At 40.2% G+C, this 25,896-nt stretch overlaps 1 protein-coding gene across 4 annotated transcripts in view; it reads left to right on the plus strand.

Moving 5' to 3' along the window:
• The window catches only part of LOC126175723 (bromodomain-containing protein 8), a 272,574-nt gene that overhangs the window by 184,227 nt on the left and 62,451 nt on the right, over positions 1 to 25,896 (plus strand). For all 4 annotated transcript variants that reach the window (XM_049922659.1, XM_049922657.1, XM_049922658.1 and 1 more), the window contains 2 exons: positions 776 to 2,835; positions 9,783 to 9,879. In XM_049922659.1, coding sequence (XP_049778616.1) covers positions 776 to 2,835; positions 9,783 to 9,879 — 2,157 coding nt within the window. The remainder of the gene's footprint in view (positions 1 to 775; positions 2,836 to 9,782; positions 9,880 to 25,896) is intronic.

Below are 25,896 nucleotides of genomic sequence, written 5' to 3' on the forward strand. Positions count from 1 at the left end.
TCTGTCTCAATTAATGGATTCCAGTTGAAAATATCTGTGTAACAAGTTTCTCTTGTCCTCCACGACGTGTGCACCATATTTCCAAGGATGGAACTGGTGACGTGGAATATGCCACCAGCAGTTATCATGAACATGATACAACATTTACCATTGGCCCGGCTAGCAATGTAGGGTGTCTATCCATCTTGTGATACATGCATGTAAATAAAAAGTGCATCCAAACAGTAGATTATAGGGGTGATCTTCATTTTCTGGTTTGAAAAATACTTGTGCAATACTTCACTTCACCAAAATGTGTCTTATACTAAAAGCTGCACTGGTTTTTGTGTGTGTGTGTGTGTGTGTGTGTGTGTGTGTGTGTGTGTGTGTGTGTGTCAGTCAAGGGGGGTGGGGGGAGGGGGTGCATGCATGCCCATGCCCTAGCTTGTTGAAAGATTTCTTCTTAGAGCCAGCAGAAGTTTATTTCTCTTTTGTGTGTGCCTGGCGACAACTCAGTGCTTCTGCTATTCAGTGAGTGATCTTCTTTAACCTTACATTATTTGTATGTTTGAGTAGAAAGTATTGGTTTCCATTTCTTGGGTATACAGAAAAAAAAAAGTTACAGAATGTCGTTTGCCTTGGAGCTTTTTATCAGGTAGTCTGAATATATATTATCACGTAAAATTAGCTGTAGAAACTCTGAATGCAGATTAACGAAGTAAATTTTATGATAATTTACTTTTATTGAAAAATACTATCTGATGATTGACATTTTTTACTTCCTGTTTGCTCACAGGAGGAACTTCAGGCTATAATAAAGAAGGAAAGGAAAGAAGAATATACCCTTGATCCACAAACCACAGAACCAGTAATCCAGGTTAAAATGGAACCAGTTGAAGAGTTATCGCTGGAAGATGATGTCTCAGAATTGGTATCAACTTCATTACCATCTTGTGTAACAAAAGATGAAAAAATTGAGGAAGATGCTGAAGCTACTAACAAAAATGAACAGATTGCTAGTTCATCAGAAGAGATTGTGCTAGATAAGGACTTTGAAATGATCATTGAGGGTACAATGCAGGAATTGGCAGAGGAGAATGAAACAAAAGATGTCTCTGGTATAGCAGAAGTAGTTGAATTTGAAGAAGGGACTGAAGTGAAAGAAGTAATTCCTCCAGATCTTGCTGACATGGAAGTTATAATCTTAGGTAAAGTTAATGATGAAGTTGTTAATGTCAGTGATGAAACAAAACTGTTAGAAGTAGTTGTGGAAAAAGAAGAGAGTAATGCGGAGAAAGTGCAAACTGACACCTCTGGTGAAGTTACTTCTATACCACTCTCCAATGAAGCTGAAACTGCGAGAGAAAAACTGTGCACATCAGGAACCACAATGGAACTTCAGGATGCTAATGTCAGTCAGAGTATGCAGGATGATGAGGATTATACTGTGGATGTCTGCACAAGTTCTGTTGATGTCACTGAGGCAGAAGAAAAATCTTCTAAACAGGATAGAAAAGCTGAGAGCAAGCACAGGACTGAAGAAGAGAAGTCACAACAGATTGATTTATTTACAAGGTCTAAATCTTTACGTTCCAGCAGTCCTGATAGTAGGACAGAGGAAGAAGGACCACTGCAGAATAGTGAATCATTGGTTTCGAAGCTTTCTATTAGAGAGAGTAAAGTTCTTCTTGGTAATGAGATAGAAACAGAGTTGTCTGAAGTTGTCAGGTCAGCAGGAGCAACTACTGACCACAAAAAAATACCTGGAAGTGATGAATCTCCTGGGAAAGGCAATCATGATGGGAAATTAGCTTCAGCTTCAGCTGATGAACCATCAAAAGCGTCAGAAATATTGCAAGGTGATAAAGTGGTAGCTGACAATGTCAGTGAGTTAAGAGATGATAGTAAGAAAACAACAAATATGCATCTGAGAGATGATGACCAAAAAATGGCCTCTGCCCATACTGTAATTTCGGACAGTGTGTATGAGCAACTGAAAGAAAGTAGAGACACTCTCATAAAACCAGGGAAAAAGAGTGGTACACACAGGGAAGATACAGTACACGTAACAATAAAAGATACTAATATTTCACCATCACCACAAGATGCCAGTAATGACAGAAAGGAAGTTGAGCTATCACTTATTCAGGAAGAACATCAAAAGAAAAAAGTTGATAACCATAAAACAGTTGAAAAACATGCAAAGGAAGAAAGTACGTTTGTGGCAAAAACCTCTCATGCAATTCACCGTGAAAAAACAATGTGTGATGATGCAAAAAATAATTCTGTCCCTGAAAGGAAGGATGCTAATGCAAATGTAAGGGATAAAAAGGATAACAAAAAAGACGTGATTCAGCAAGAAGTTAAAGAAAATGTTAGAGGTGGAAGAGAGGGTGATAAGGAGGGGAAGAGAGAAAATGTCAAGAAACAGTTAGATGATAATAGGAAGAAGACTGAAACAGACAAGAAAGATGTTAAGGAAGTTAACAGAATTACAACCAAGAAGGGTGAAAAAGAAAACACTCGTAGAAGAGATGGCTCAGCTAAACGAAAGGAAGATAATGCCGAGGAACGAGAGGACGTTAAGAAGCGGGCTGTTGAGAGAGATGACAGAAAAGACGTAGTATCAAAAGAAGGTCTAAAAAGAGAGTTGGATACTGAAGGATCTGCGAAGAAACTAGATACAAGGAAATCTGAGAAGAATAGTAAAATGGAAAATAGGAAAGAACGTAAAAAAAGTGATTCCAGAAAAGAAAATGAAGCACAGATGTTGAAAAAGGCAGTAGAACTTCCTCCTGAGGCGGTGGACGTAAAGACAGTGAGCTTGCAGCAAGACGACACTACAGAGAGTGAGTGGTGAGTATTTATTTATGCTTCAGACCCCAAGTGATGAGCAGAAAAGACTTAACAGTAATCTCAAACTGCTTGAAGGGTAATGTTTGAATATTAGTGTTTTAAAGAGTAATTATTATGTTTCGCACCACATGTACATGGTTAATGCTGTTGTTGGATCTGCAGCAAGAAAATACTATAGATAGAACTTATAGAATTATGTTACTGAGTAAATATTGGGTTGTTATGCAACTGCTTTCGCTTTCAGCTCTTACATCGTGGTGAGTCAATTTCTAGTGTTGTGTTATAGTGGACTGTGCTTTTTAACATCATTATATTTTCTAAAAGTACCCTCGTTGCAGTTGATTCATTGTTGTAGAAAAGTGGTCTAGATGGATTTTGCAATTTCTGTTCTTAAATGAAGTCATGTTGACACTCTTTTAGTGTGCAACCATTGTATGCGGGAATGTAGTCTCTACCATACTTTTAAAAAATTAGGATGTATTCTTTGAGTAGCAATGACGAGACTTCATAGGTATACAAAAATTATCTTTTAGGAGATAAAGATAGAAACAGGTCTCAGAACTTATGCAGTTAATGCAATATATGGAATGCAAACAACAACCAGAAGGTAGCAACAAATAAAAAACTTAATCAACTGAATTATTAATGTTATGTTAACGAAGCAGACTCAGTTACATTGAGAGACAATTGGTGTCACAAGCAGAGGTCAGCTGCTCCTACATTAACATAAAAATTAATTCTGTGTAAGAATCAAAGGACAGGTTTACATGTTACGTTCTGCACCACATTATGTCGGTCTTGATTTTTGACAGTCAAGGAGTACAAAACAATTGGGGAGAAAAAATGAAGATTGTGAAAAGGTGGGGAGTGTAAACAATAATGAGAAGGAACAGAAGGCCCAAGCATTTCCACCCATTGCAGCAACATTCATTTTACAGCAAATAGTGCTTGTACACAACATCCAGTTTTTGAGATCTCGTTGTCGAAGCTATTATTGATTTATACCCATACAGTGATTAAGGCAGCAGGTCTTTTTATAATAAACATAATTCATGAGTGCTGCTTAGAATGTTATTTTAAACTTGTTAATTGTAGAGGACATTTAGTTTTTTGGGGTTTTGTGCCTCAGTCTGTAAAAAACAGAACCCTTATAGGTTCACTTTGTTGTCTGTCTGACCAGCTGTCTGTCTGTTAAGAACCCTTCCCCCCTCCCCCTCAAGAACAGGTTGACACATCATGTTTCAATTTATGTCACATATTAAAGTCCATGGTTGATTCACAGTGTAAAAATTTTAAACTTCTAAGTCAATGCAGTCAAAAGATACAGCCCTTTATGTCACATATTTTGACACTTGAAAACTCTCTCATCAAAACCTGTAGGATACCTCCCATTGACCTAAAATCGTGAAATTTGGCAATAGGCAAGGTTTCACACTGCAAGTAAAGTAAAAAAAACAAAAACTGAAAATTGTTAAATTGTAATTATATCACATAAAAATATCTTTTTCCCATTAGAAAATATATTGCGGTCATCATCTGTCAAAAACTTTAGTAAATAAATAAAAAATATTTTACTAAATCTTTTAGATCTATGTATATAAACTGAAATCTGCTTCTTTTTGTGTGTCTGAGCTAGACTGAGGAACTTGGCCATATATATGAACAGATAGTTATCCAGAATGAATTTCCAGTCTACGGCAGTGTGTGCTCTGATATGAAACTTTCAGGCAGATTGAAACTGTGTGCCAGACTGAGACTCAAACTTGGGACCTGTGTCTTTTGTGGGCAAGTGATCTACCAGTGTTGCCACAGGTTCTGGAAACCAGGAAATATCAGCAAATTTCAAACACTTCAGGGAAATCAGGGAAATTTGAAGGGGGAAAAAAACACTGAAAAAATCTCATTTTTGTCTCACTAGATGAAATGGTTTGTTTACTGAGGTGTCATCCATCTTTGCTGGCTGGGTGCAACTGAGTATGTGCCCCGTTTCTCTACTCCTTCGTCCCTACTGCTTCTCCTTTTACTACCACTCCCCTCAGCTTGCAGTCAGTGCTGCCACTGTGTCTTGCCGGTAGCCTAGCAGCTGCCGACAAGAGGCAGGGAGGCACGAAGAGTTGTTTGTTTGGATCTTATTCTCAGAGACTGTAGACATAGCGGTCAGAGACGGCGGTCATCTGTGCATGAGCTGTGGCTGGGTGATTGTGTGAGTGTATGTGTCCTCTCGTTTTCTGACAATAGCTATGGCTGAAAATTTAGTTGTGAGAGTGTAATTGTCTTTTCTACATGGCTGTATGTGGCTCAGCAATCAGTTGCTACCTATCCTCATTATTATTGATTCTCAGAGAAACTGAAAAGTTATCTGTTGCATGGATTGATCACCATGGTCTCATTTTGTCAACATGCTACATGTGGCTCATGAATAGGTGGCCAAAGGAGTGGATTTCTGTGACAGGCTAAAACTGGAGACCATATCTGTGGGTATCTGTATTGGATCGGCCCTGCCAATCTGAAGCCATTCAGTTCCCACTAATGCAGAGACCCTGCTCGTCAGATCTAGTCTCACAGACCTGTCTGCAGGCCAGGTATGTTTGTGAGTGGTGTAAATTAATGCAGCATATTTTCATGGTGTATCCATAGACCCAGGACTGCGTTGCTCCTCAACAGGCGATGGGTGATGGATTTCAGGAATTGTGAATGTCTCACTGCAAATATGTTTTACAGTGTGGTGCTTTATAGACATTTATTTGCTCTAGTACATTCATACACTTCAAAAATAGTTTGTATGTTAGAAAGTATGGACAATAAGATGGAGAAAACTGTGTCAGTCACTGGCGGTTTATACACTATGTACTCATATATTTAAAAATAATAATAATAATATCGCACAATACCTGTAACATATTTGATATAACACAGTGGGTAATAACGAACATAGTAGAGTCAACATTTTCAGCATTTTATTAGCGGCCACCTACAGAGTTGGTTTACACAATTCTTCCCTGCCTTAAACACTTCTTTCAAGAAGCCTACTTTTTTCCAAGGGTATTTCTGAAATCAGTGAAGTTATTTTAAATCTGTCTTGTGACTCCAAGGAAATGCATATTTTTGTCACCAAATCTGTTTTGTTTCATTGAAATAAAATAATAGCAGTGGTCTTAATGAATCACACATACCATTTGGTTTCTCCATCTAAAATCAGTTCATCAAGTTACTTCTTAACATGAGCAAATGCCATCTGCTTGCAAGTCTTTTTTAGATATTTCCTCGTTTGCACTATTATTTCTTGTACCATAGCTGCAAAGACAGGTTGTCAACTCAAGTCTTGAGATCTCAAAATTTGTCAAGGAAAAATGCTAAAACATGTCTGGAAATCAGGGAATTTCACTGAGGAAACTTGGGGCAACCCTGTCTACCAACTGAGTGACCCAAGCATGATGCACAATCTGTCCTCACAACTGTAAGTCCACCTGTACTTTCTCTTCTACCATCCCAATTTCACAAAAATTGTTTTGCAAAAGTTGCAGAACTAGCTCTCCTGGAAGACAGGATAAGAAGTTATATTTTGGAGACATGGCTTAGCCATACCCTGGGGGATGTTTCCAGAATGAATTTTCACCCTGCAGTGGCGTGTGCCCTAATATGAAACTTTGTAGCAGATGAAAACTGCATAAATTTGCCAGGAATTTTCATATAAACACACACTCTGTTGCAGAGTGAAAGTTAATTCTTTAAACATCCCCAAGACTGTGGCTCAGCCATATCTCCACAATATCCTTCCTTCCAGGAGTGCTAGCACATAAGTTTTGCAAGAGATCTTCTGTGAAGTTTGGAAGGTTGAAAATGAGGTACTGGTGGAAGTAAAGCTGTGAGGATTGGTCCTGAGTCATGCTTATGTAGCTCAGTTGGCAGAGCACTTGCCCAAAACAGGCAAAGGTCCTGAGTTAGAGTCTCAGTCAACCACCCAGTCTTAAAAATTGCCAGGAAGTTTCAGATTATAATCATTCCAAAACTTCGTACATTTAAGTTGTAAACTGTATCCGATATTTAACTGTGAAACTACTCTCAATTGGCAGCTTTCCCTATGACTGGAAAGAAAACCCTAAGAGTTTGGTGAGTTTACAGTTGAAATAAGTGTATCTAGTGGTTCCTTTGTTTTAAATGGGTTGCCGTGATTCATAAGATTGCCTGCTGAGAATTTTGACTTGTTCTTTAGTGTCTTCTCAGAAATTTGAGAGCCACATGATCACTTTTGAATTAACACAATCTTATTTATGTCAAAGAGAGATGGAATCTTCAGCAGTGTTTAAGTGTGAAAATTTCTGTTACTTGGAACAGAAGTCACCAGTTTGCAATGTTTGTCCTAGGTAGTAATTGTTTATTTCTGCTCTGTGCCTGAAAGGTGTTTATCAGTGTTGATTCAAACAGTTTATTTATATAGTAATGTGACTATGGCTGTCAGTAAACATATGTGGACCAGTGATGTTTACAGCAGCTGAAACTTGAATGGTGAATCTGATCAACAAGTCAACAATGCTGCAAAACACGAATTTCAGTGGACTGATCACTGTTTGGCCACATATGACCCTTAACGCATTGGCTGTCGGGAACATCAGGAGGCATGCCTTGTACCCGACTTATGACTGCCGAGGGGAGCAGGATGGTGAGGGGAAGGCAGCAGCAAGTACTTCCCACATTGCTGGCACCATTACCCATGTTGAGTTCCTATACAAAAGCAGAGGTGACGCACCCAGAAATACTGACAACATTTGAAGACAAATGAATACCTTCCAGCTATTGCCAAGAATCCCTATACAGAAGCAAGAGGTGATGCACACAGAAATATTGACAACATTTAAAGACAAAAGAATACCTTCCAGCTATTGCCAATTTTCTCTGCTGCTAGCAGCACCTGTAAAAAGGGTCATCTTATCATAAACAAACAGTGGCTATGTTTTTGTGCACAATGATTGAGATTTCAAAGCAGCCACAAATATTGAGATCAGTACGTACATGCTCTTTGAGGAAACAAAACGTGTAACAATTTGGTGTAATATGACAAAAAGTAAAAGAATAATAGTCTACTGATTATTGCAGAACTTTCACCAAAACTACTTTTGTCGCATTTGCAAGAAATCTTGGGCAAGTCACTCGAGACTCAAAAAGTACATTAGTTTCTTTATGTGACTGAATGATCTAAGAACATGCCTGAAGCGTGCTAAAACATTTATACCACATTTTTATTTGATGAGCTGCTACAGCTAAATTTGCACATATCCAATATGAGAATGTGTTAGTATATAGTATATATATTCCTTACCCTTGTTCATTTATTTAAGGTTAGTGGACATTAAACTTAAGTTTTAAGCTATTAAACTGATTGATGGAAACTGCTGTGTTCTGGTTGTGATAAATTCATTGGCGTACTCTTTGCTTTTGAGCCATGTGTTGTTAAAATTTTTTCATATTTTAATTTAACTTGATGATTATAATTTACAGAGGAAAGGTAACAACTCGCAAATAGTAGAGGTGTTGATTCATCAGAAGGCACATAAACAGACAAAAAACTTTGCTAACTTTTGAACGAATCATCCTTCAGAGCTATAGAGTACACTTACATACACACAAAGTGGAACAACTAAATCATATCCTTCGCCAAGGTTTCTGCTATTTATTGTTGTACTAGTAAGTGAGAAACATCGTATGATCAATCATTACTGCCCCCTCCAAAGTGGGAATCCGTCACCCACCCAATATGTTCAGTAGCCTAGTCCATCCTCATGCCACATCACTGCTAATCCCCTGCCACATGAGTCATACACTTGCAGAAGATGCAGGTGTGAGAGCTGTCTCGTGCACCCATCTGACTGGCAATTTTACTCCAGTCTCATCGCAGACTAACCCTATACTGTAAAGAGGCAGGGCCACCAGTTACATACCAGCTCTGATGTAATTTCTGGGTGTGATCACCAACCAGCTGTCCACCTGAATGGATGGCCACCGCCAAACTGTGGCCAAGAGCTGAGGTGACCACCTGGTGGTAGAGCAATGACTGTTTAATTACCTATGACATGTGGATCCCCCCCCCCCCCCCCCCCCAACCTTCTCTTAATTATGTGGGTGGGAGTTGTCCTCGCATCTCGTCCGTCAGGTTTGTAATTCTCATAGTCTCAATCTCAGATAGCACCTGCCCTACAGTCACCTCCAACTCTGATCGATGATCTCCAGTTCACTCATTTTGCACATGCAGCTTTCTCTCTGCAATTTCCATCTTCCTCTATTCTACCTCCACTTCACAATCTAATATCCACATCATTATGCACTGCAAACAGCTCCATCTGCCTGTGGGCAGAAAGAGCTCCCAAGTGCCACATTTGTATCCTCTTCAGCTATGGGCTCTCTGTCCTCGCTGTTGGCCACCCTTCCCCAAATCCATCTGAAACAGCCTCTCACCCTAATCTGCTAGTTGCAGTGCTGGCACAATATAGACAGCAAGGGCAATTTGTGTGTACTCTCTAGCTTTGATGAAAGATTGTCTGAAAGTTAGGAACATTCCCAGTCTTGTTTATATGCCTGTCAACAACATAGTTCGTGTACAGTTAGAGTTATTACCATTACTCATTAAATTATTTACTTTCAACCAGGACTTCACATTGTGTATTTAATTTTATGTATATCTTGAAAAAATATTGCTGATGGGCTTATAGTTCTCTGATTTCTTTCTTCTCATTATTTAGTTTATCCTATGTGAAGTGTTTACATTATCTATGCCATACAAAATTCGTACTTAGAATGTACATTGGAACCTCCGTTACTGTGAAGCACTCGTGACCTCCAACACTCATCACAAATATTTTTAAGTGCTATATTGTCATGTTTATTTTCTTGTATAACATTCTGCAATGTCAGAAATCCCCGATTGTAATCCTTTCCATATTAAATGCCAACAGTGAAAGTGAAAAAACATCTTTCAAGGACATGTATGTGCAAAGTTCTACACGCAAAGATGCAAGGAAAACATATGGTGACACGCATACAGAAGCTCAGGTAAGTTAATTATGGTTTACTAATTTTATTATATTATATAAATATCACATATAGGCCATATTCTTTTTGCACGTTAAAAGTGAGTAGTTAGTATTGAGTGTAAAGTTTGTTAATTTAATTTATTTTTGATCAATCTTCCATGAAGTGCCTTAATGGGATACTCAGACACAATTAGAAGTATATACAGGGTGTTTCAAAAAATACTTTACAACTTTAAACATTCATATAACTTAACAGGGTGTACATAAAGTCTGAGAACACATTCAATTACTTATTGCACAAGTACCAAACGTTGTACAGATATCATACATATGTCATTTTGAAGAGAAACCCTGAAAGTGTTTTTTTTTTTTTTCATGTATAGCGCCATAGTGTAGTTTGGTAATATGCTGATAGTCGGCGCTAATCGCAAACATGGACATGCTACAGAAGGGGACAGCTGCCACAGTCGGCAATGCCATGCTGGGACGGGTATGGCAAGAATTCAATTACCGTATTGATGTCTGCCAGGTCACTCATGGTTCGCGTATCGAATGTTTGTAAAAAAAAAAAACTTAGTGTCTTCAAAATGCTGTATGTATGACATCGGTACAATGTTTAGTTCTTGTGCAATAAATAATTGAGTGTTCCTGGACTTTATGTACACATTGTATTGGAAGAAAATATAGAGCTGGGTTTAGTGTTATTTTGTAGGGAAACTGTTGTGTTCATAGTTCCGCGTAGTCAGCGCGTACACAACTTTCCCACTAGAGCACGCCCTGTTAAGCACAACAGTGCAGGCGCAGCACTCGTCCGTCTCCGCACTACGAGATGGCGCTGTCTTAGGGATGGACCAAATTCTGCTTCCGCCGATCCGCGAATTAATATTTAATATGTCTCACAGCCAATGAGATTGCTGCTAACGTAAAACCTTTTCTCCTCACGGATCACACTCGCACAGTGATACCTCAACGCTCGAGGTATTATAACGAGTGTACAGACCTCCGATTAGTCAGTCTGCGTTAGTCTCCATTTATCTGCACCTGTCTGTACCAGTCTACATTAGTCTGTATCTGTCTATAGTCAAGTTTCAGTCTGCGCCTAATAAGATTACCACATTCCTGTACATAGCCATGAAGAGAAATGTATAGACACTTTGTCAAGTATCAGAGATATGTGAGAATAAGATTAACGTACCAAGACCAAAGGAACTTCAAATTGTCAATTGTAAACAGCATCCAGAATCAAGTTAAGTAATTTCTATGATTTTTATTATTTTAATAAATATGTGTGAAAATTAATCAAGTTCTGTTTAAAGTTGGTCACCGTCAATCGGCTACTCTAAGCGTGCAAGTGGCATTTCTATCGTCTGACCTAACGGCAGAAGATAAACACGCCACGATAAGACCACAAGACATATTGCTGACACTCTCCTACTTCGCTAGAGTAACAAGTCAAATGTTCTGATGGTGTGTGTACCGAAGGTCTTACAGTAGGCACACAACAGAAACACTGTGACAACACTCGCCTGCTTTGTTTTCTTCATTTTTTTTACCTCGGTGTCAATGTACTGGCTGAAAAAATAGGGGGTGGAGGTGCAACTACAGTCTACTGTAAATGATGTAGCTGACAGCTGCACAGTTGCATTTCACAGTCTTTTACTTTCACTCTTCACAACCCCCCACAATAATACACAGCAGGCAAACCTCCACATACTGCTGCAATAGTTTACTATTGTACATCTACGAGCGGTAAAAACCTAACCACAAAGGTCACTGTTCTTGAAGACTAGGAAGGTACAAATGGAGCAGACACTGTCATTGTTTTAACACATGGCCTAATTGTGTAACATGTATTTCACAGTTAAAAATCAAACAGGAAAATCCAGGATGGAATTTCACAGTTAATTTGAAGCATTGTTGTTGTTCTAACCAACACAGGTTTCTTGTCTGAAACTCGTCCATGGGCTGACTGTCTCAGGACCAAAAATTGGGCCCTTATATATCCTCGCAATAATAGGCACTGAAACTACACATTGTTTGAAGTTTAATTTACAGAAATTACAATTAATACTCAACTCATTAAATTAACTGAATACATCAAAAAATTCACTCCTTTTAACAGTTTCTTCTTCTACAAGGGTCAAGCCAAGTTATGTGTTTAAATCATGAAATCAACATATACCGGGTGATCAAAAAGTCAGTATAAATTTGAAAACTTAATAAACCACAGAATAATGTAGATAGAGGGGTAAACATTGACACACATGCTTGGAATGACATGGGGTTTTATTAGAACCGCCCCATATTGCTAGACGCGTGAAAGATCTCTTGCGCGCGTCGTATGGTGATGATCGTGTGCTCAGCTGCCAGTTTCGTCATGCTTGGCCTCCCAGATCCTCAGACCTCAGTCCGTGCGATTAATGGCTTTGGGGTACCTGAAGTTGCAAGTGTATCGTGATCGACGGACATGTCTAGGGATGCTGAAAGACAACATCCAGCGCCAATGCCTCACCATAACTCCGGACATGCTTTACAGTGCTGTTCACATTATTCCTCGACTACAGCTGTTGTTGAGGAATGATTGTGGACATATTGAGCATTTCCTGTAAAGAACATCATCTTTGCTTTGTCTCACTTTGTTATGCTAATTATTGCTATTCTGATCAGATGAAGTGCCATCTGTCGGACATTTTTTGAACTTTAGTATTTTTTTGGTTCTAATAAAACCACATGTCATTCCAAGTATGTGTGTCAATCTGTACCTCTCTATCTACATTATTCTGTGATTTATTCAGTTTTCAAGTTTATACTGACATTTTGATCACCCTGTATAGTTATGCAAACAATACTTTTGCCTAAACTGTTAATTAATTTGGAATTAATTAACGGCTGGCTTTGCTAACATGTTTTCGAATAGAGCCAAACAGACCCTTAAAGAATGCTAGAGTTTCGTCTCCAAACGTTTATAATTATTACAGAATTTATATTTGTTTATACGTCAACAATAGAATTTAAGTTCTGAAACGATTACTGATATTACCCTATAACAAAAGATACTAACTAGGAATAGTCCAAATAAATCAATTATATACCTAAAAAAATTACATACCTAAAACTAAGCATTAAATTAGATCTGGTGTTAAATTCTTTAAAACTGAGGTCAACATTTCTCTTTTATGGAAACGCTGATTCTATTCACGTATGTTAATGGTAATTAGTTAAAAGTGAAAAAATGAATTTTAAGGAGGCAGATGGCAAAACAAGAGGGGAAGTAAAATTATCCCATCTTTCTTCATCACAACACATCAAGTTTTTTTACTTTGAACTAAGGATGTTTCATGTGGCTTCCATTGGTTATCGTGCACACATCCCATCAGAAGTCAGTTTCTTCCCAAACTCGCTGTAGCATTGCAGGTGTAATTTGCTCAGTGGTTGTGTAAATTCTTGCTCTAAATCCAGGTAGAGAAAACGCACAGGAGGTACAAACACAATATTCTTTATGAATCCCCATTAAAAAAAATTTAAAAAATAAAATTGAATGGTGTCAGGTCTGGAGAACGTGGGGACCATGCAATTGGTGCATCACGGCCAATCCATTGACCTGGAAAGCGGTCACTGAGAAAATCCCGGACATCAGCCAGGTAGTGGGGTGGTGCACCATCTTGCATGAAGTAAACATTTCGTTCTTGGTCATCCCTATCGATCTGTGGAATCAAAAATCGTTGTAACATATTCAGGTACACTAGCCCATTGATAGTTCTCTCATGGAAAAAAGGGCTGTACACTTTGTTTTTGCTCAATGTACAAAAAAGTTCAGTCTAGGGCTATCATGAACATGTTGTTATGTTGGATGTGGATTTTCACTGTCTCAAATCCTACAGTTATGTATGTTAATCTTGCCACTTAAGTGAAAAGTGGACTCATCAGAAAAGATGATTTTGTCGAAGAAATGTTTATCCTCATGTAATCGATTTAACATCTGCACAGAAGTTCTTGTGAGCAATTTTATCAGTGTGTTTTATTGCTTGTACAATTGCCAACCTGTACGATTTCAAATGCAAATGGCTTCTCAACACATGCCCAACAGTCGCATGGGGATTTGCAGTTCGTGAGATGCATGCAGTATCGGTTTCATAGGGCTGTTGACAAAACGTTGTCTCACTCACTCAACGACGTCATCAGATGTGTGTGGACGACCTTATGATTTCCCTTGTCTTACCGAGCACCCTGTTTCTACAAAACATTTATGTCACTCATAAACTGTAGGCCCACTAGGAGGATCATTAGCGTATTTGGTATGGAAATTATGCTGAACTGTTGTCGCCAGAGTCGATTCTTCAAACCAAAACACGCAGTTAGCATGCGGTGCAATTCCGCACTAGCGAAGTACACAAGACAAAACTTGATATATTTCCCTAAAAATTCACACTCAATCACCTCTGTAGGTACTATGAATTAATTTATATGAATTTTTAAAATTGTAAAGTCCTGTTTGAAACACCGTGTATAGCTTTTCTCCCTCTCCCCCCTACTCTCTCTCTCTCTCTCTCTCTCTCTCTCTCTCTCTCTCTCTCTCTCTCTCTCTCTCTCCATGAACTTGATGCCTTATGTTGATCAGATAATTTATGACATTTATTAACTAGTTGTTGGGCATTGACACCTTTGTTTACATGCCACTGTGAAGAATCTGTCTTACGGAACTTATCACTCAAATCAAATTGTTGAAATATGCTCTTATTGTATTGGAAACAAGCAGTTCAATTCCATTAGTCATAATTTTTGTGATTTGATTGATTCATGATTGAATCCTTATCTATTGGTTCTGCTTCGTGATTCAGTATAGTAACTGTTTTAATTTCTGACTCTCAAAATTAGGGTGACAGAATGAGGGAAAGGAACCTTATTTCAGTTTTTGTAAAACCACTGTAGAATATCACTGTCAACAACCTGATAAGTTTTGAAAGAATTCCGAAATCCAAATATGGAGCTTTGGCTTCTGAAGTGACACAGGAAGCTTCAACATGCATAGCCGATAAGGAAAATACAAACAGAAAAAATTGCAATCTGTTCTCGAGGTCGCAATTCAGCTTCATCAAGGAACGTAAAGTTTTGTAATACGTAAATGGTTTTCGCCATCCACTTTGCGTAATGGATCCCTTTGAAGCATGGAAAGCATCGAGGAACATACCATTTTTCAATAAATGGTTTTCGCCATCCACTTTGCATGATGTATCCCTTTGAAGCATGGTAAGATACTCCATGAGATGGCTCTTCAAGAAGAGAATTCACAGTTAAGCATCCTGGCAGATTAAAACTGTGTGCCCGACCGAGACTCGAACTCGGGACCTTTGCCTTTCGCGGGCAAGTGCTCTACCATCTGAGCTACCGAAGCACGACTCACGCCCGGTACTCACAGCTTTACTTCTGCCAGTATCTCATCTCCTACCTTCCAAACTTTACAGAAGCTCTCCTGCGAACCTTGCAGTTCTGCAAGCTCTTCGGTAGCTCAGATGGTAGAGCACTTGCCCGCGAAAGGCAAAGGTCCAGAGTTCGAGTCTCGGTCGGGCACACAGTTTTAATCTGCCAGGAAGTTTCATATCAGCGCACACTCTGCTGCAGAGTGAAAATCTCATTCTGGAAACATCCCCCAGGCTGTGGCTAAGCCATATCTCCGCTATATCCTTTCTTTCAGGAGTGCTAGTTCTGCAAGGTTCGCAGGAGAGATTCTGTAAAGTTTGGAAGGTAGGAGACGAGATACTGGCAGAAGTAAAGCTGTGAGTACCGGGCGTGAGTCGTGCTTCGGTAGCTCAGATGGTAGAGCACTTGCCTGCGAAAGGCAACGGTCCTGAGTTCGAGTCTCGGTCGGGCACACAGTTTTAATCTGCCAGGAAGTTTCATATCAGCGCACACTCCGCTGCAGAGTGAAAATCTCATTCTGGAATTCACAGTTAATTCAAAACTATAAATATAGTTGTCTCTTGTGTCTTACTCCTGCAAGGTAAATACAAGAGATATTTTTCCACCTCTAAAAGCAGTTATATTTCACTCTGTTGCGACACACACTAATGATTTAACAGAAAAGCTTTCATGTATTAATGGCTGCCTGTAGTCACTCAGTAGTTCTCTTTCTCAAATAAATTATTACTGATTCCATGCATGTACCTTGTGGCACTTTTCAATTGCTGACTGATCAAAAACTGTTTACCTTTCTTAATGCTAAAGCTCTTCAAAGAAGTGATGTGCGTGTTTTTTTTTTTTGGGGGGGGGGGGGGGTGTTTTGTTTCTTTTCAATTATTAAGTTTCAATGGTCTCCCAGTATATTTATGGAGTTGCCGTCATTGTTGATCCAAACATTCTAGTTTTAGTATGCAGTTTTTCAATACTTGTCGGAAGTAATTAATTTTCCAAATAAATCTTCACTTCCCACACAGTATGACACTTTGACCTGTAGTTAATTTACACACCACACACTGCAAATCATAAAAGAAAACTATTAATGTTGCTTTGACAGATAATAGTTGACCACCAGTTATTTCATGCTAGTAATGCTGTCCCCCCCACCCCCACATATACATATTTTCTGTAAGCGAACTGAAAACAAAGACATCGTACTTGCTACGACTAAAAGCTTCCTCGAAAGTGGATGACATTTGGGGTTATTCATGCTCAGTTGTAAACAGGTGCTGTGACTCATACTTCTGTTCAGCTTGTCCTGGGCTCTCTCTGCCTGGCTTGTGGTCACTGGCCTGTCTCATTGCCCGACTAATGTGATGCATTCTGAGAATACATTTAGCTAAGGAAATTGAAGTAAACGGAATGTCTACATTAGGTAATCGATGAATTTATCATGCTGGAGTAATACTTGTGCATACTTAATATTTTTTTGGGAAATTTATGTAAAATCCATGTAGCACACAATTAGGTAAAAAGGTGAAGTTGAACAAGTAAAAATGAATGGTTCCAAAAAATGAATGATAACCAGTGGACAAATTCCCAAAGATGAGAGTTCGCCCATCTCTATTTGCAGCTAAGTTGCCAGATGTGTCCAACTAGAGGGCCTACCACAGTGCCAGCACGATTTTCAGTTCCTCCTAAAATCGCTAGGTCCAATCCAGAACTCTCTTCCAAGTGTTATCTCACTCCCACCATTTACCACACCCCTGTCTTATACATGCTTCCTAAAATACATAAGTCGAACCACACACAGTATCCCTTTTGTGGCTAGATATTGTGCTCCCATACACGTAAAATGTAAAAGGTGATTTATTAGTCTCATTACATTCATTGTACAAATCATATGATATGTTGTACAGAAGACATGTCAAGTTTAGCAAAAGTATAATGCATAATGATTTACAGAAATTCTTTTTACATTGTTTTAAGATTAATGCCAATAAATACAACACTACAATATCTACTATAAATTAACAGTTTACCAACTTCCTTTGTTGTACACAGGCAACACAGCAATATTAGCTATAGACTTTTATTGTTCATACTATCAGACTGTCTTCCATGAGTTCTTCAATGGTGTGGTAACATTCCTCTCTTAAAATATTTTGGAATAAACTTTTCAGCAAACCGAGGTCCATTGTTAATATATTTTTAGCCCCATGTACAGTGGTGTCTGAGCATAAAGCTTTAAGTGATGCGAAGGAAATTTGAAGTTTTCCTTGTGGCAAGTACCACAGCTATGCTTAAAATGGAACTTTTCATGATTATGTTGATTATTATTCACAAAAACCAAAATTTCAAAAATGTACATTGGAGTAAGTGCTGGTATTTTTAATTTCTTGAACAATGGGCGACGTGACTCATTTTTGTGGGCAGCACACGTTTCTAATGATTTAATTCTGAAGAATTAGTAGCCTTGTACTGCTTTTAGAGTTTCTCCAGAAAATTATCCCATACCGAATAACAGATTCAAAATAACTGTGGTTGGCTGGTCTTTCTTGTGTCCATATGAGTGGCACCAAATAAAATAAACATTGCAAAAGCTAGAGAATTTAATTTATTTGCCAGAAGTCTATATGCGTCTTCCAGTTTATACTTTTGTCAAGGTTTAGGCCCAAGAATTTCACAGGACATACTGCTGACAATTTAGAGAATCCCTACCCTTGTGGACCAACACCTTTGGCCTGTTACCCATAACCTACCCTCATTTATAAAAGACACTAACCATTTCCTCTATAAGCTCTCCACAGTTCCTGTCCTTTTACTGTGGTGCACCCTGCTCGTCATTGTTGATGCTACCCACCTCACACTAACATCCTGAATACCCATGGCCTTGCAAACGTTGTAGACTACCTTTCTCAAAGCCTGACAGACTGCAAACATACAACCATCTTCCTGGTCACCATATCAAATATGTACTCTGCTACAATTACTTTTCATTTGATGTCATCACCTACAGACAGATCCACAATGCAGCATGGACATTCACATGCCACCATCCCATGCTAAGCTATTCATGGCCTGCCTAGAGGATTCCTTCCTCCCCATACAAAATACCAAATCCCGTGGTTCAGATTCTTTGATGACATCATGATCTGAAAGGAGGATGGACACCCTACCCACATTCCCCCAGAACCTCAACAATCATTTCCCCCATTCACTTCACCTGCTCATACTCAGCCCAACAACCTACCTACCTCTATGTTGACCTCCGCCTCAAGGATGGCTACATCTGTACCTCTGTCCATAGCAAGCCTACAAGCCACCAGCAGTACATCCACTTTGACAGCTGCCACCCATTTCATACCAAACAGTCCTCTCCACACAGCCCAGCCATGTGTGGTCATCACATCTGCATTGACTAACAGTGCCCCTCCAAATATGCCGAGGATCTCACTGAGCCGAAATTACCCTCCACGTCTTGTACAGAAACAGACTGCACATGCCTTGTCTCCCCAGTCACCTACAATCCCCCACAGATCCATTGACAAGTCACAAAGAAGCACCCCACATGTGACTCAGTACCCCCGAGAACTGGAGCAATTGAATCATGTTCTCTGACAGGGATTCAGATACCTCTCTCATATCCTGAGATGAGAAATATCCTCCACACGATCTTTTCTGCCCTCTCACAGTGGTATTTCACTGCCACTGAAAGTAGGCAGTATCCTTGCCCATCCCTATTCCATCCATGCTCCCATCCCCTCACCTCATGGCTCTTACCCTGGGAGTGTATGATGTGTGTGAGAAAAGTAATGAGGCTGATTCTTTAACCTGCCAAGGTTTTACCCCCCCCCCCCCCCCAAAAAAAAAACAATATTGTCCCCATCAAAGTACGAAGGTAGTCCCAATAGTAAGGTCTCTTATTTTTTCATAAGTACATAGACCTGTTTATTTCTACAATGGTTTACAGCAGTTTACAGCTTGAACATTTAGCTATTTTTTGACATAATCAACATTTCTGTCTATGCATTTTTGTAGACACTGTGACAGTTTTTGTATGCCCATGTCATACCAGCGAGCTACCATGCTGTTCAGAAAGCTATGATCCTCTTCTTTTCGGCCAAATGTTCTTTTAACCTAGGGAACAGGTGATAGTCACTGGTCGCCAAGTCAGGACTAAAGGGTGGGTGGGTGATTATATTCCACTGAAACTGTTGGCAGGAGAGCAACGGTTTGCCGAGCGATGTGTGGGCGAGCGTTGTCATGTAGAATGTGTACGCCCTTGCTCAACATTCCTCTTCTCCGGTTCTGAATTTTTTCAGAGTCTCACAGTATCTGTCAGTGTCAGTTGTGGTTCTCGCAATTCAGCTCTGGTGACGAGGTGAAAGAAGAGGTTCATAACTTTCTGAACAGCATGGCGGCGGAGACCTTACTTTTGGGATTACCCTCGTAATTCCCTTCAGTAGCTATGCAGCAGCTTACTTGTTGTTCCCAGTCTTGGTAGCAGTGCTGTAAGGCGTCAACTAGTAAGGTCTTTAACATGTTGGTCACATTCTGTTGAATGTTCTCCAGAGTCCCAAAATGGTGTCCTTTTAAGACATTTTCAAATTCGGGAAATGAAGAAACTTGCAAGTACTCAGAACAGGTGAATAGGGCAGCTGCAGAGCAACAGGAATGCCTCTTGTGTAAAAAATTCTGTGGTGGAAGTGGCCATGGGGCATTGTCATAATGTAGCATGATCAAAATTTGATATATATGGTGGAAGTGTTTACATTTAACAGGTCACCCTCATTCTTATTGTTAAATGTACGTCTGATCTCACAAGAGCATTCACACCTTTGACATTTTTGCCGATTTGTGAAGTTGGAGGCTTCCTTGAATGATGTTTGTCTTCATGTCCTCAACCCCTTTAAAAACAATTTGTACCAGTGAAAAACTTGTGCTCTTCATAAGGAATGTTTCCCGTAGACCTATTTCAACTTTTCAAAGATCAAACTCACTGATTTCCTAAGTTTAACACAAAACCTGATGGCATAACATTGCTCTGAATTCTGCTGATTCATTTTCGTAATATATACACACACACACACACACACACACACACACACACACACAACTTCACTGATGGTGCTCTCAAAAACCACATCATAACTGTATGGAGCCAAAACTCGGACTGGCTATCTGTAAGGGATGAACACACCAGTCTACACAAGTAGAACAGCGCAGCATTGCCTGATCCCTTACAGTGTTGTCAGTCTTATTACTTTTTCTCACACACCTCGTAAGACCTGTCCAATACATCCTTCCACTACCACCAACTCTAGTCATATCACCAGGGTTTCCTACTGATAAAATGTAGGGCCGCCTGCAAAAGCACCCATGTAGTCTATTGACTTAAAAGCAACCACTATTCAGCATTCCACGAGTATGTGGGCAGCTGGATCACCCAGTTGCCAAGCATGCCATGCAACACAGTGTGCTTGACTTCAGCTGTTTCACAACCTAGATTCTTCTCTCCAATGCCAGCTCCTGAAAATATTTTGCAGTTTAAAATAGTGTGTCAAAACCTCTATCTTGTCGTTGTATAATCTGTGAGGAACTTTCCAGTCTCAGCAGGACTCCTCCACATGTACAACCTTCTTTCAAGCTTCTGAAACAGTGCTTTCAATGATCAAGTTGTGCATTGTGCAGAACTCTACCAAGTGATTTCCCTCAGTTGATGGTCTTATTTTATTTTTCCTTCTCTTCCTTTTCCTGCTATTGAATTCCAGTACACAATCATGTTTAAATAACCAGCTCCCTCAAAATACTGAATAATTTGATACCTAATTATACTTTTATTTTATTTGAAGTTATCCCACATCCCTGTTTTCATTATTAGACATACTCCTGTGTTACATTTGGTTCTGACTTGTTAAAACTTTTGTTACCTGACGAGATATTCTGTTTTTCTTGTCATCACACCATACTAATTCCTATTGTACCTGTCTTCAATCTATCCATTTCTCTTTTAAAGTTCATTAACCCAGTTAAGGGATCCAACATTTCACACTCCAACCCATAGAATGATACGTTTCGAGTAGAACTGAAAGGGATATTGTTTTACTGTAGAAGATGCCATCATGATTAAATGTAACAGCAGAGCTGCATGACCTCAGGTAGTTTCCTCTTGCCCATCATGGCCGGCGCATGGGGGCACTGGGCAACAGTTTACTGGGCAGGTAATGTTGCTATGGCTGGATGTTGCCCATTGTGAGAGCCCCAGTCTGGAGTGGGTCTTACCATGGCAAAAAATTTGCGCATGAGACTCTGTACTCAGACTGATGGGATACTTTCACTGAAACAAAACCATTATTTTTTTTGTTGAAAACATTGAAGCCAAATTTGAGGAAATTGAGTTTTTGGTGAAAATACAAAATGGTTCATTATTGATTAAAATCTCTGCTGCCCAATCTACAGCTCTTCAGACATGTGATTGTCTAGGTGTCATACCTGTGACCATTGCTCCCACGCAAAACTTTGAACATGGTCCAAGAAATCATATTCCACAGAGATCTTACACTCCAAATAGATGAGAAGCTTCAGACTGATCTCCAGCATCGACATGAAGTGTTTGAAGGGAATGTCCTTAAGGTCAAGTTGTATAGATGTGACGTGAAACTGGCTGTCTCACCACCTATAAGGTGCTTCAGATGCTTACGCTTTGGTCATATGTTATTCCACTGCACGACAGACCCAAAATGCGGCATCTGTGGATGGTCACTTATAGACATCCGCCTTTGTGTGTCAGCTGTGCTGAACATTCACCCACCACATTGCCAGTTTGTTGTTTCCAAAAAAGAACAGATGATCAAGACATATAAATCTATTGATCATTGCAAACACTATGTTTCATGAAAGAAGATTGTACACATGGAACAGACCTAATGAGACTGGAAAGTTTCTCATGACGAGGCAGAGGTTTCAAAACCCTATTATAAACTGCAAAATATTTTCAGGAACTCTAGTGTTAGAGGAAAGAACCCAGATGGCACATGTTGTGAAGCAGTTGAAGTCAAGTGCACCATGTTGCATGGCATGCTCAGCAACTGGGTGATCCAGCTGCTCATGTACTTGTAGAATGCTGAGTAGTGGTTGCTACTAAGTTGGTAGACCACGAGGCTGCTTTCACAGGCAGCCCTACATATTATCGGTAGGAAACCCCAGTGATATGACTGGAGTAGGTGGTAGCGAAAGGATATATTGGACAGGTCTTACGAGGTGTGTGAGAAAAGTAATATGACTGACGAAACTGTGAGGAATCGGGCCGCACTGTGTTGTTGTACTTTTGTTTGTTCATCCCTTCCAGATGCTGTCACTTTTGGCTCCATACAGTTATAATGTGATTTTTGAGACCACCATCAGTGAAGTTTTGTGTGTGTGTGTGTGTTTTATGAGAAAATGGAACAGTGGGATTTAGAGCAATGTTATGCCATCAAGTTGTGTGTTAAACTTGGGGAATCAGTGAGTTTGGTGTTTGAAAAGTTCAAACAATCCTATGGGGAACATTCCTTATGAAGAGCACAAGTTTTTCACTGGTACAAATAATTTTTCCAGGGCTGAGAACACATTGAAGATGAACATCGTTCAAGGAGGCCTCCAGCTTCACAAACCAATGAAAATGTTGAAGGTGTGGGTGATCTTGTGAGATTAGACCAATGTTTAACAGAGGCCTGATGCCAAACAGTGGCTGAAGGAGCCATGACCTGTGGGTCGCAGGGCTGTCCACTGTTCATCTGTCACCACATTTATTGCAGATATCGTCTTGAACAAACCTCGCCTGCCAAAGGTTGAGAAGGGAAAGAAGAAGAAAAAGAATAAGACTGGCGACAAGGCTCCTCTGGTTCCCCTACGCAGTCAGTTTCTGAGCTGATGTTTGTGGATATGGTTCCTTTCCCAGTGGTGACAGGCAGCGATCCTACAGTGCAACTGATCCTCCTGGCCCCTTCATGACTAACTTTATCACCAGTCACGTGATCATTCAGTGGAAATGTAATGGCTACTACTGTCGCCTGGTGGAAATACAGTTACCTTACAACTCCTTCTGATGTTTACATTCCTCTCCAATAAACACATTTCAGCAGTGACCCTTCTCCAATGCTCTATGGTTATTGTGCATTCTGTCGGAACCGCGATGGTCTGAGAGAATGCCTGGAAGGTTCTGTACTTTGGTTCATACAGATGTCATCAGTGAATGAATTCCCTTTCTTCGTTGGAGGCAATGGTGGTGGGGGTTGTAGACGACCTCGTGAGTACTATTTACAATGTTTATCTACCTCCAGGTGGGCCTTTTACTTACATTGAATTGATCAAATTGATCCAACCACCTCCCCCCTGCCCCCCCCCCCCCTTTTCTCCTGCGTGGGTACTTCAGCACACACCACTTTGTTTGGTAGTGGCCTTCTAAATTGACCAGCTTCTCACAGACCATGATCTGTATCTTCTCAGTGATGGTTCTTGTACCCACTTCAGTACCGCCCGTGGCACCTTTTCTGCTATTGATCTAAGGATCTCTTGCACCTGATTATGTGACTTTGCTACATTGGTCACCACACGATATGAGCTTTGTAACAGTGACCACTTTCCAGTGATCCTGTCATTTGCTGCCAACATCAAACAGATCTACTACCACAGACTTTATTGATGAGGTTGTGCTTGGCATCTCAGGTAGGCAAATCTTTGTGGTTTATGGACCACCAACATTCAATAGCCATTTTGGGTCTTGTCCTACTTGGTGGTCTTTGTACCAATTTATCAGTTCTTGCAGAGCATCTTTTGATTTGCTTTGTGATAGGATCAGTCTCTCTACCTTTCTACTGCTGAAGTGCCAAGTTGAAGACATCTCATTATGTTTCACTCATCACCAACTGGATGTGTATAATGACCCTTCATTGACTTGGACCACTTCACGTACTTGTGCCTCGGCCCACAACACAGCCCCAGGCGTGATACAATTCACAGTCAGATGGTCCAACACTTGAACATTTCCCAAGGGCAACATCTCCGCAAGGTCTTCTGCTGTCTTTGGTTCCAAGGTGCCTTCCCCTCACAGTGAAGAGATAGCATAGTTGTACCAATCCTGAAGCCAAGCAAGAACCTTACGTCTCTCAATAGTTATCGCCCGATAAAGTTGACCAACGTACTCTGAAGGCTGCTTGAAAGGATGGTTGCACAGATAATGCTGGGTTCTTGAATCTTGCCGTCTTTTGTCCCCCTATCAATGTGATTTCCAGGAGGGATGATCCACAACCGACCATATGCTTAGGTTGCAAACAGCAATCTGACAGGCCTTTTCGAAATACCAACACCATGTCAGTCTTTTTTTTTTTTACCTGCAAAAGGTGTATGACACCACTTGGCATCATCACATTTTACTCACCCTCCATGACTGGGGCTTTCAAAGCCCCCGGCTAATTTTTATTCATCAATTTGTATCCCAACAGTTGTTCCGGGTTAGAGCTGGCGCTTCACTCAGTTCGTCATGGATTCAAGAGAATGGTGTCTCATAGGGCTCTATATTGAGTGTCACTCTTTTCCTTATTGCCATTAATGTGTTAGTGACCTCTGTTGAGCCGCAGGTCATCCCTGTGTTTTATGTTGATGATTTTTGGATTTGGTACAACTCCCACTCAGTAGCCTCTGCTGAGTGCCAGCTCCTAGGTTCCATCTGGCATACCTTTGCGTGGGCTCTTACACCTGGTTTCCCATTCTGTCCTACAAAAAAATATATGTCATATGTTTCTCCCATTGTACCACAGTCCATACTGACCCGGAACTCTACTTATGTATGCAGCACCTGAACATTGTAGCACAGTCCTGTTTCTTGGGCCTCCTTTTTGATAAAAAGCTAATGTGGCTGCCCCATATTCATTACGTCAATACTTGCTGCATGCAGAAGCTTAATGATCCCTGCTTCCTTGCCCACACATCTTGGTGTGGAGATTGTGCTACTCTTACCATGTATGTATGAGACCTTGGTTTTATCCTGACTGGACTACGGTTGCCAGGTTTATGGCTCAACGGCTCCTTCAGCTTTAAAACCATTAGACCCAGTCCACAATCTTGATGTGCATCTGGCCACCGGTGCCTTTCAGACTAATCCTGTAGACAGTCTCCATGCCGAAGCAGGCATGTTACCTCTTCAGATGGTACTACCTCTTGGTTTCCTATGCAATCACCATTTGACGATTCCCTGATCATCCCACATATCCCATTCTCTTTACATATGAGAGATCTTGTCCTCCTTGTACCTGCTCTTCAGTAGGACCACTAGCTGGAATGCACCAAGATCTCCATCTCCGCTCCTTGGATTGTGCTCCCCATGTTTTCTCCTGCACTCCCCCTTGAATGGTACCCAGGCCACAAATTAGGACCAATCTCTTCCAAGGTCCTAAAGCCTCAGTTGCTCACATGACCTTTTGGCGCCTGTTACATCCTGTTCTTAAAGAGGTCCAGGCTGCTATCATATGTGATATACTTTTACATCTGCCTATATGGAATGCCATTCACTGCTGGGAACATGTAGTGTGTTTACGGCAGAGCTGACAGCTCTTAGGGGAGCAGTCCATTTCACTAAATGGGCCTTCCTTGATTGTGTTTT

Source organism: Schistocerca cancellata, chromosome 3, assembly GCF_023864275.1.
Source record: "Schistocerca cancellata isolate TAMUIC-IGC-003103 chromosome 3, iqSchCanc2.1, whole genome shotgun sequence".
In the NCBI taxonomy this organism is placed as follows: domain Eukaryota; kingdom Metazoa; phylum Arthropoda; class Insecta; order Orthoptera; family Acrididae; genus Schistocerca; species Schistocerca cancellata.